At 41.0% G+C, this 12,559-nt stretch overlaps 1 protein-coding gene across 1 annotated transcript in view; it reads right to left on the bottom strand.

Annotated features, from left to right (window-relative positions):
• Positions 1-3,652, bottom strand: part of FGF2 (fibroblast growth factor 2) — a 54,713-nt gene extending 51,061 nt beyond the window's left edge. Inside the window, exon 1 of the mRNA XM_027103653.1 lies at positions 3,039-3,652. Coding sequence (XP_026959454.1) covers positions 3,039-3,216 — 178 coding nt within the window. The 5' untranslated portion in view covers positions 3,217-3,652. The remainder of the gene's footprint in view (positions 1-3,038) is intronic.
• Between the last annotated feature and the right edge of the window lie 8,907 nt (positions 3,653-12,559).

Genomic DNA, 12,559 nt, shown 5'->3' with positions numbered 1-12,559 from the left:
CAGCTCCGCCAACTCCAGTCCTCCTGGTCAGGTTTTGGGGAAGAAACTGCACATGCAATTTAATCCACGCTAAACGGTAAAATCCGAACGCTGCTGAACCTTCCTTCCAGAGGGACCCTCCTCCCTCGGTATCCGTGGGGGGCCAGTTCCAGGATCCCCCGCAGGTACCAACAACCATGGAGCCTCAGGTCCCTCGAGGACCGTGGCGCAGCACTGTTGACCCTCATCTCCGCAGATAGGGAACCCTCGGATACGGAGAGCAGACTGTATTTGCATTTTAGAAACGTCCGGAAAGTGTTAATGCCAAAGAAATAAATCTCCAATGACAGATTTTAGGGTCCATTGGGCAAAACAGTTTGAGGAATGTGGCCTTGGGTTTTCCAACGTTTCAAACAGGTCTAGATATCTGGGCCTTAATTCAGAGGGAAGCTGTAGCAACGGTTAACTGATTTCTCCACGTTTCCTGATCAGTTTTGCTCGTTCAGGGGAATGGAGGGGATGTAATTCAGAGGATATTGTTAAGTCATTTTTTTTCTTATATATTTCCCATCAGTCTCCTCCTGGTTTGGTCAACTATCAGTACGCCTTCGACATGCCAGAAAAAAACATTGTACTTAAACTTATGTCCAGGTTGGGCTATACAAAAGTGGCCTAAATTTATCATTTTTAGGTTTACATTCTTGACAGGCTATCACCTGGTACAAGGTGATTTTAAAAAATCAGTGCTCTCCACAGATCTGGATGAATATTCTACTCTTCACTTTTAAACATCTTGTCTTTAGCTAGTTATCAAGTTGGTAGGGTTTCTCAACCTTAGCACTTCTAACATTTAGGGTCAGAAAATTTTTTGCTGAGGGATTAGGGAGGTATCTTGTGCACTGTAGCATCATCCCTGGCCTCTACTTATTAAATGCCAATAGCACCCTTCCAGGCGTGACAACCAAAAATGTCTCCAGGCATTGCTAGATGTTCCCTGGAGGTGGAAGGCGGCAGGCAGTACCAATCCTATTTGAGTACCACTGAGTTAAAATCAGATTACAAAAATGACAGCCCAGCCCAGAATTGGGAATAAAAAGTTAACAGTTGTTTTTACAAGGGTGGTAATGCGGTATACAATTCAGAATTACCCTCACTCACTAGCCCCTATACAGTTTTGTTCTAAATAAATAGGGTATCGAGAGTGTCAAAGAAAAAACTGTAATAAAATGTCTGGAAAAAAAAAGAGACTACTAGGGGAAGCCTCAATATGAACCCAATCTGGGGGAGAGTTCTTCTGTCTTCTAGTCAAAGAACATGTTCCTTTTTGTGCTACTAGAAAAGAGCAAAACTAATTGGGACATATGTGCACCTTGCCCTAACCAGCTGGGCTAGCCTGGCAGACAACTGCAGAACAAACTCCAAACACAAAGGTAATTTTGTGAAATCCATTTAAGTTACCAAAATAGAGAAGGAGCGCAACCAATAGACTGGACTAAAAGCATCTTTTCAGATTTACTGGATAGTACATGAGAAAACTTTTTAATTACGGCAGGCCTGAAAAAAATTACAGGCCTGCATCTTTTGCTTGTTGCTATTTTGGAACCAATAAAGACTCAATTCTTATGAAAGCACATTTCCCATTCCCGAATTTGTCAATGGAGGCTTGGCCGCAGAGCTCTCTCCACTTCCTACTCCCGCATTCCAAAGTGAAGGACACACCATTAGCATCATAAGGTAAAGACGGACTCCTGCGGGTCTTTTCTCAGGCAATAAGAGGATCAGGTTTTCCACCTGAAACCCATAAAGGAAGGAATGGCATAACAAACAGCTTTCAAAAGAGATGTTTTACCTACACTTACAGGGTGACAGTTAAAATATATCTGATCTCTTTCTCTCACTTCCAATTCATCAGTATTTTTACCAGCCCATTTTACACCTTTTTCTCCATCTTTTCTCTAGACCAGTGGGTTCTCAAAGTGTGCTCCCTGGTCAGCATCACCTGGAAACTTGTTAGAAATGCAAATCAGGCCCCACTCCAGACCTAAGCAATCTGAAACTCTGGGAGATGGTTCAGCCATGTGGTATAACAAACCTTCCAGGTGATTCTAATGCATCCCTAAAGTTTGAGAACTAATGAATTAGGCCCATCTTCTTTCTATAACCACAGATAGATTTTATTTTATTTCATTTTATTTTTACAGAAAACGAAACTGCATACTAGTAAACTGAGTCCTCTGTGCACTTTATATAAATCCTCATTTGATCCTCAATCCTGATGCAAGGTTGATTATCCCCCCCTTTCGGGATGAGGAAACGGGCTCAAGGGTTAAATGTCGCTCAAGGTCCCATAGCTAATAACTGCAAGTGGAAGATTAAAGTTTTTGCAGTTCTTTTCACTACTGCAACAAAGGTCTATAGCACTTTATTAATACAGTCCATATTTTCTGCTTTTTCAGTTTTCCGAAATTCGGGGAAAAAAAACAGAAATGGATGGGTGACAGCAGTGTGCCAACTGCCTTGGATCCTACCATACTGGAATTTAAGGGCACGACTCTGGAAAGGTATCTTTCCAATAAGGAACGTTTAATTCGGCTGCGGTCCCTCCTGGCTTTGTCCCGGGGACTGCGCGCATCCCACAAAGAAGGGGTCGGAACTTCAGGCTGGGGGCGCCAGGGGCACCTCCGTGAGCCACCCACCTCTGCTCGGCCGCCGGGCATCCCCGACGCGACAGGTTGTCTGCAACTGCAATTCACATTACCACAGAGAGTCACCGGCAAGGCCCGGGCGCCCTGCGGCTCCGGGCCCGGGGTACTGGTGTACCAGTGGAAACCGGCACACTCCAAAGCCTGGGCGAGCGTCTACCCGCCACCGCAGCTCGGGGCAGGAGGGGCCGAGTGGTGAACCCAAAACCGCCGAGGGCCGCGCGGGGAGAGACCACAAGCCCCACTGGGGTCAGAGTGAAGAGAAGGAAGGAGCGCGGAGGCTGGAAGGCAGGGGCGGGAGAGAGAACGGCAGGGGATGGAGACGGCACGGAGTAGGAAGAGCCGGCCAGCACTCACCGTGAGGGTCGCTCTTCTCGCGGACCCCGTCCACTCGGCCGTCGGGGTGGATGCGCAGGAAGAAGCCCCCGTTTTTGCAGTACAGCCGCTTGGGGTCCTTGAAGTGGCCGGGCGGGAAGGCGCCGCTGCCGCCGTCCTCCGGCAGGGCGGGCAGCGTGGTGATGCTCCCGGCTGCCATGGCCCCGACAGCGCCCTGCCGGGGTCCCCGAGCCCCTGGAGCCGCGCGGGGAGTCGCCGCGCCCCGGCCCCGGCCTCGGACGCGCTCCGGGGCGCGGCCCCGGCCCCGGCCCCCCAGCCTCCCTCCACGCGGCACGCGGCCGCGCCCGCGGGCCCCCAGCCTCAAGCTGTTCCGCCGCTTCCCTCTCCGCCGGCCCTAGAGCACGGGGAGCCGAGCGGCCCGGGAGCTGGGAGTAAGGGCTGGGTGTCTCCGCAGCCGCCGCTCTCGGGAGGGCCGCCTCCCGAAGCTGCAGCGCCAGGGATCCTTTTGCAACCGCGGGCACAGCGTCCGCTGGTCTGGCAACAGCCGGGCCGCGGCGTCACATCTTCTACGTCTCCACCCGCGAACGCCCACCAGCCCCGCAGGTCCCCGGTCCTCCTCCCTTCCTGCGCGCCGCCCCCTACTCGCTCGGCGTTTTATGGGACCGGTCTCCGGGTCGGGCGCTCTGGCCGCAACACGCAAGCGCGCGACCTCCGTGCCCGGCGGGGGGGGGCGCAGCCCGAACGCAGTCAGGGGGCGGGGGAGGTGCGGGGATGCGGCGGGAGGCCACGGCCCGGGCCTTCGCCGCTCCGGGGGCTCGACCCCGCCGGTTCCCCCCGAAGGCGCCCAGCCCAACCCCGCGCAACCCAAATCACATTCAGACTTTCTCCACACTGTGGAGCTTTTGCTGTGCAACCAGCCGTGATTCAACTTTTAAAAGTTTAAATGCAATTTTCTCCCCCATTCTTTTTCCCTGCCAGCGTTTCAAAGCGGAGAAACTATTTCCACCCCCAAGAAGCAGAGGAATCGGAAGCGAGGAAGGGTTCTGTGTCAGAATAGGTTTCGAACATCTCTCATCACCAAAAGCCGAGGGTTACTCACAAGCACAAACTGTTAACACTGAAGGCAGGGGCTGAAGTAGTTCACTAACATAAGCGAAGAAAGAGGCCAGAGAAGGGGAGCGGGTTGCGTTGCTAAGAGGAAAAGGCTTTTCTTTTACTAGCCTGACTAACTTGAATTAGACAAAAGTGGAAAGATGAAGGGCCTCAAATCCTCATCGTGATGGAAGTATGTTAATGTCTTATTGTAGCTAAACTGTTAGGCATTTCTTGGAGGGAGGGTAGTTTACTGAAAATCCCAAACTACAAAATTGAAGTTAATTGCACTTTGCTAATTTTCAGTAGAATATAACAGGTACTACAGATTATCAAAATGTCCATCCACAGAACTTCATATACTGAGCACCTACTGTTTGCAAAGCATTTCAGTAAGTGCAGTGGGAGATACCCAATCTTCTGGCACAGTGAGGCTGATACATGGGGAGCACGAACAACACAAATACCAGCAGAAAGTGTCAAGGCCATAGAAGTGTAAAAATAAAGTTTCGTGAGATTTCAGATAAGGGGTAACTCAGCTTGAGGGTAGGCAGCGGTTAGGGAAAGCTTCTTGGAAGATGTGAGAATACAGAAATTCCTCTATTTAAGAACATATTTGGTTTCAAAAGATTATCCATCAGTGCACTTGTTCATAAGTCTCCAAGAGGTGTTTAACTCTAGATGCATTTCTAGGACGTATGAATCGATTCTTTGGAGCTTTAAAACCACGAGTACTCTTCTCCAGGCTGATGTATGTTCTCTGACATCTGTCTCCAAAATGGACAGGTTTTATCTGCTTTGAAAATCTGTTAAGACAAACAGCTCCCTTCCAGACGATCTTTGTGGGTATCCTAGGGAATGCTTAAAGCTACTGCAGCATGCATCAGGTTGCCACTTAACTTTGAAATCGAGTTAGATTTGAAGAAGTCTTGAACTCCGTGTCACACAAACCTGAGTATTCCAAGAGCAAAGGGATAAAAGCTAAGTCAAAATATTTTTGAACAGTAGCATCCAGAAATTTGGGGAACACCTACAAGCAGTTAAGGAATCTGTGTGCTAACAGACCACAGGTCCTGAGGACCTGCATCCCATGTACAATAACTACTTGTTTCCTAGTTCCTTCTAAAACCAGAGGAGGAGATGTCACATGAAATGGATAAGCCAGCTCTGGGAATCTAGGTCTCCAAGACAAATAGTGTTAATTCCAAGAAGACATCATTAAGAAAGTTGTCTCATGTTCCTACCCAGACTCTTCTCAACACACCCCTGTACACATACAGAGAGACAGACAAAATATTCTTAGATGCAATCAATTTGCTCTCAGCTGAACCATAAGCACTCAACTTACATCCTCAATTTACCCAACTATAAGGATGAATATTAAAATAAAGATAATTTTGAAAAATAACTAGAACCAATAGGAGAATTCTATAAGATGATGGATACAAAACTCATTATTTTTAAAAATTATTAGTTTCCAGTGATAACTATTTAGGAACCATAAAGGAAAGAGGAATTTCCCTTACAACACCAAGGTAAATTACTTTGGAATTAATAAGAATTGTTCAGAATCTAAATGATGAAAAGTACAAAGGCTTAATGAGAACTTAAAAAAAATTTTAAGTGTTCCTGGATGGAAACATACAGTAAAATAACAATGTCAAATACCCCTAACCATACTTAAATTTTTTAAACAATATTAGTTTAAAATTTTAGCACCATTTTAAAACAATCTAACAATACTGTAAAATTCAATTGGACAAATAAACGTATAAGAATAGCAAATACTTTTTTCTTAATTGCAGGGAAAAAATCTGAAAGACTTTTAAGTGGACAAAAATGATTACTATATATCTTCAATGGAAAATTAGGCATTGTCTAGGTTATCTGATTCTGTGGGGTCTCTGTACCTTTGTCTTTGAGCAACTTTACAACTCTTGTAAGTTGCAGATAACTGTCATGGACTGAATTGTGTCCCCCCCCCCCGCACCAGATTCCTATGTTGAAGTTCTAACCTTCAGTATGACTGTATTTGGAGATGGGGCCTTTTAAGTAGGTAATTAAGGTTAAATGAAGTCATAAGGGTGGGTTCTTATAATGGAGTAATTAGGCAAGAAATGAAATAAAAGGATCCAGTTTGCCAAGGAAGAAGTAAATCTATCTGTATTTGCAGAGTACACAATCTTATATATAGAAAACCCTGAAGAATACACACACACAAACATAGACACACACACAACTATCTGAGCTAATAAATGACTTCAGTAAGGTTGCAGGATACAAGATCAGTACATTAAAATCAGTTGTATTTCTTAACACTAGTAAAGAACAATCCAAAAATGAAATTAAGGAAACAATTCCATTTACAATAGCATCAAAATAAATAAAATATTTAGGAATAAATTTAACCAAAGAAGTTCAAGACTTGTATACCAAAAACTACAAAACATTATTTGGAAGAAATTAAATAAGATGTAAATAAATGGGAAGACATCTGTATTCACGGATTGAAAGACAATATTGTTAAGATGGTAATACTCAAATTGATCTACAGCTTCAGTGCATTCTCTGTCAAAATTCCAACTTCCTTTTTTGAAGAAACTGACAAGCCAATTATGAAACTGATATGGACAGGTGAAGGACTGAGAATAGCCAAAACAGTCTTGAACAAGCAGAACAGAGTTGGAAGACTTGATTTCAAAACTTTCTACAAAGCTACAATGTATAAGACAGTGTGATACAGGATTAAGGGTAGACATATAAATCAATGCAATAGAATTGAGAGTCAAAAAATAAACTCTGACATTTATGATCAACTGATTTTCAACAAGGATGCCAAAACCATTCAATGGGGAAAGAAGAGTCTTTCCAACAAAGGTGTTGGGACTAGATATTCACGTGAAAAGAATTACTTTGGACCCCTGCCTCACACTATATTTTTAAAAATTAACTCAACATAGATCATAGACTTAAATGTAAAACTATGAACCCTCTTAGATGAAAACATAGGTATAAATCTTTGTGACCTTGGATTAGGCAATGGTTTCTTAGATATGGCACTAAAGACGCAACAATAGATAAATTGTACTTCATCCAAATTAGAAAGTTTTGTGTATCAAATCATACTATAGAGAAAATGAAAGGTATCCAGAGAATGGGAGAAAATTTTGCAAATCATATATATGAGAGTCTAGTCTCCAAAATATATAAAGAACAGTTACAACTCAACAGTAAAAAGACAACCCAATTTAAAAGTGGACAAAGTATTTGAATAGACATTTCCCCAAAGAATCTACAAAAATAGCCAGTAAGTATGTGAGAAGATGTTCAAGATAGTCATTAGTAAAATGTAAATCAAAACCACAATGAGTTATCACTTCACACCCACAAAAATAGCTATAATAAAAAACAAACAAACAAAAAACAAAATAACAAGGGCTGTCAAGGGTGTGGAATAATTGGAACCTTCATACAATGCTGGTGGGAACATAAATATAGAGAAGAGTCTGGCAGCTCCTCAAAAATTTAAACATAGAGTCACCGTATGACCTAGCAATTGCATTCATATATATATATATGAAATGAAAACTGTGTTCACACAAAAGCACGTCAATGAATGTTCATAGCAGCATTATTCATAAGAGCCAAAAAGTGGAAACGACCCAAATGTCTATCAATTGACAAATGGATAAACAAAATTTGGTATATCCATACAATGGAATATTATTTGACTCTAAAAACAAATGAAATACTGATACATACTAAAACATAGATGAACCTTGTTACAGTGGAATCAGAAAAGCCAGAAAGAAGAGCATGATTCCATGTATACAAAATGTCAAGAAGAGACCAAAATCCACAGAAATACAAAGTAGATAAAGGGGCTGCCAAGGGCTGGGAGAAGAGGGGGCTGGGGAGTGACTGCGAGCGGGTGTAGGGTGTTTTGGGAGTGACGAAAAAGCTCTGCAGTTAGATAGTGGTAATGGTTGCACCACTTTGTGAATATACTAAAAAGCCAGTAAATTGTACACTTAAAAATGGTGAATTTTATGGCATGTGAATTATCTTAGAAAAAAAATAAAGAAATGCATGTTGAAATAAAAATGAAAATTTTCTCCTATATAGTTGAGAGAAAAAAAGAAATGATATCACCCCAGGTTGTCAAGGACAGGGTGAACTGGAAACTTCATGAGCTGCCAGATGGAGGATAAATTATTGTAGCATTTTGAAAAGGCAGTTTAAAAGTGTGTGCATCAAGTCCTTAAATTTTTTTTCTTAGCAGGTTTTTTTTTTTCACCCTATCACCTGGCATGTAGGATCTTAGTTCCCCAACAGGAATCAAAACCGCGCCCCCGGCATTGGAAGTGCAGAGTCTTAACCACTGGACCTTCAGGGAAGTTCCAAGTCCTTAAGTTTTTGAAATTAAATATCACTTAGGCCAACAGTTTTGGTGCAAGAAATTTACTCTAAAGAAAAAAATCACAGACACGTACATTTAGCAACCTTGGTGTTTATTACAACATTGATTATAATAAGGAAAAAATGAAGGATAATCCAAATAATTAAAGGTGAACAAATTAATTTAAATAAATCATGTCATAGTCATAGAAACCAATGTGTTCCATGTAGCCACATAGACGGCTTTGTAGGAGAATTCATAACATGGAAAAGTACTTGCAATATACATATTGTTAATTGAAAGTAGTTTACAAAACTATAGAATAATATCCCATTTGTTATATACTCCCAAACCCATATTAGAATGAGATATGTTTAAATGTTAGTACTGATACCTTGGATGGTCAAATTATTTTTATTTTATAAAAATAACCTCTGGCTACTCACTATTACATAAAACTTATTATCTAAAATTGTGTCTTGTTTATTTGTTTCCTTATATTATATATTATCTGTCCCCTCACTTCAACAGAATACAAAGTCCCTTAAAGGAGAGATCTTTTTGCCCTAAACATTGCTGTATCCTTGGACCTAGTGGCACTAAGCAGTCTGAACAAATATATATATATTTTAAATGAACACATGCACTAATTTCATTTTAGAAAGTTGTTTTTGAAAACCAAACTCCTCGTCTACATTATGTATGGGTGTGGTCAATGACTCTAAATGTTAACCGTTTTTGAATGAAATCACACCAAGCCCATTTCCTTATGAAAGCTTACTAAAATATACAAATTACTGACTTCTAAAGCCTGGTACATCAGAAGTCATCTAATCAGTTCTCGAGTCATCATTATGACCATCAGCTGTGGTATAATAGCGTGAGCACCTCTATCTCCACGAGACGTAAAAAAAGGTTACTGTTTATCTTTCACGCCCAGGTGGCAGATTCTGGTCTCACCCAGAATAATGATCTGTGCTTTATGTGGATTTTGTGTCCTTGATTTTTAAAAACAGATAAATAAACAAGGAACACACTGAAGTTCCTGAAATAGCCAAGGCTTAATTACGTCACCTTCGGTCAGCTTATTTTTAAATAGTGTATTGTCACTCTACATAGACAGTCAAGCTACAATCATGCACTATTTTCAGATGTCTGTGACCATATTAATCAAGTGACCAGTCTCCTCTCATAGGCTTTGATTTTGCCTTCCCAAGATCAACTCCTAAATTCAGAAAAATAAAAACTTCATGATGTCTTTTACCTTTAAATTATCTTGGGCTTCCCTGAGGGCCACTGGACAACTGCAAGGACTTGTTCTTCTACCTTTGAAAAGAGAGGGATGCTAGAAGTAACTAGGTTTATTCATATGTTCTATGTTTTTTAATTAGCTCAACCCTACAGTAAGAGTTGGATGACAAAGCTATTGAATCAGAGGAGCTCAGCCTTCCTTATATTAATTTCATTCAAATAAATTGTTGTTAATAATAAATATTATTTCAAAGATAGCCCCTCACAGAAAGACCCTGCTATTCCTTATCTTCTGTGTGGTCTGCTCAGATTAGAGAGATTCGAATATCATTGTCCATTTGTTCTTATTTGACATTAGTGTAAAGGGGACATCCTGACCGTCAATTCAAGGCACTTTTTTTTTTTTTTTTTAATGTGCAAAAACTAGCAGAAAAAAACCCCTGTCATCTTAAAGCAACTGTGTAAGAAGCAGGAACCTGAATTTACCTTTGGGACAGACTGCTCCTTGGTTTGGGGAAAGCTATATGAACAAACCCTTCAATTATATAAATTTAACACAAGTATCCACCACTAGTGCTGTCCCCCTCCCTGCTCTAAACCCAAGTCAAAAGATAAATGACAGGGCTTCCCTGGTGGCGCAGTGGTTGAGAGTCCGCCTGCCGATACAGGGGACACTGGTTCGTGCCCCGGTCCGGGAAGATCCCGCATGCCGCGGAGCGGCTGGGCCCGTGAGCCATGGCCGCTGAGCCTGCACGTCCAGAGCCTGTGCTCCGCAACGGAAGAGGCCACAACAGTGAGAGGCCCGCGTACCGCAAAAAAAAAAAAAAAAAAAAAAAAAGATAAATGACAAACTGGGAAATTATGCAGTATCTGTGACATCAAAGTTAAACTAAAAAACAAAGAGACCTTAAATATCAGTGAGAAACGACTCACTGGCAAAGAAACATGAACAAGTAGTTCATAGAAAAAGAAATATAAATAAAATATATAGATTAATACATACTTTTTACATAAAGAAGCCTTTTAAAATATATAAACAAAATATAAAACATTCGAGGGAAAGAAATACATTGTTTTATTTCTCAGATGGGTACAGTCAAAAAGTTTAACATATAGGATTAGAGAGTTGAAGGAAACAGGTACTCTCTTTCACTGCTGGTGGGAGATCGATCAACAATAGCATTCAATATTTGAAATAAGTGTATCTTTTAATTCAGCAATTTCTTGTCTAGGAATTTATCCTACAGACATATTCACACACATGCACAAAGATGCGTGAACATATATACTTCAGCTTTGCTTGTGATTGCAAAAGACTGGAAATAAACAATAAAATGGTCTTCATTAGAGGCTTATGAAAGAAACTATGTGGAGTCATTCATTTAATGTTTTTTGAGAGCCCATCATTGCCAGATGCAATTTATAAAGAACTATTGCAGTTTTTTTTTTAATGAAGTCAATCTATATACATGGCTGTGGAATGATCTAGGTATACTGAAAAAGTAGAAAATAAGTGAAAAATGTAAGGCATATTGCAATGTGTTTAGCATGCTTCCATTTTCATGAAGGGAAAACATGCATATGCCTGCAATATATATTGGGTTGGCAGAAAAATGCCTTTGGTTTTTAAGTAAAAACAAAAGATAACATTTTTCATTTTCACCAAGAACTTGATTGAACAACATATTCACCCTTTTGTTCCACAACCTTCTGCCATTTTTCAGGCAACTTCATAATTCCATCTTCCCAAAACTTTTTATCTTTTTGAGCAGAGAATTGTTCTAGGTGCCTTTTACAGTCTTCCAGGGAATTGAATTTTTTTCCATTAAGAGAATTTTGTAAAGACTGAAATCAATGGAAATCCGAAGGTGCAATATCTGGTGAATACAGAAGATGAATCAGAACTTCCCAGCCAAGCTCTAACAGTTTTTGCCTGGTCATCAAAGAAACATGTGGTCTTGCGTTATCCTGATAGAAGATTATCCATTTTCTGTTGACTAATTCCAGACACTATTCATCGAGTACTGCTTTCAGTTGATCTAATTGGGAGCAGTACTTGCTGGAATTAATCGTTTGGTTTTCCGGAAGGAGCTCATAATAGAGGACTCCCTTTCAATCCCACCATATACATAACATCACCTTCTTTGGATGAAGACCAGCCTTTAGCGTGGTTGGTGGTTGTTCATTTCACTTGCCCCATGATCTCTTCCATTCCACATTATTGGACAGTATCCACTTTTCATTGCCCATCACAATTTGTTTTCAAAACGGAACGTTTTCGTTATGTAGATTATGTATATAGAGAACTGTATGCGGAAATACAGTCAAGAAGGTTTTTTTCGCTTAACTTATGAGGAACCCAAATATCAAAGTGATTCACATGACCAACCTGGTGCAAATGATTTCAACGTTTGATTTGGATATTTTGAGTATGTCAGCTATCTCCCGCATGGTGTAACATTGATTGTTCTCAGTTAATGTCTCAATTTGATCACTATCAACTTCAACTGGTCTACCAGACTGTGGAGCATCGTCCAGTGAGAAATCTCCAGCAAACCAGTTTTGACACATTCAATCAGTCACAGCACCTTCTCCATACACTGCACAAATCTTTTTTTTGCGTTTCAGTTGCGTTTTAACCTTTCTTGGAATTAGAAAGCATAATATGCCGAAAATGTTGCTTTTTTCTTCCAACTTCAATATTAAAAGGGTTACACAAAAATTCACCAATATTGATAATTTTTTTAAAATACACGCTGATACGACAGCTGTCACAATACAATCTAACAAAATTGTTTCG

This window comes from Aethalodelphis obliquidens, unplaced genomic scaffold, assembly GCF_003676395.1.
Source record: "Aethalodelphis obliquidens isolate GAN/ISIS:26980383/991018 unplaced genomic scaffold, ASM367639v1 scaffold6, whole genome shotgun sequence".
Taxonomy (NCBI): domain Eukaryota; kingdom Metazoa; phylum Chordata; class Mammalia; order Artiodactyla; family Delphinidae; genus Aethalodelphis; species Aethalodelphis obliquidens.
Note: the sequence above shows the minus strand (reverse complement) of the source record. Positions and strands in the feature narration are given on the sequence as shown.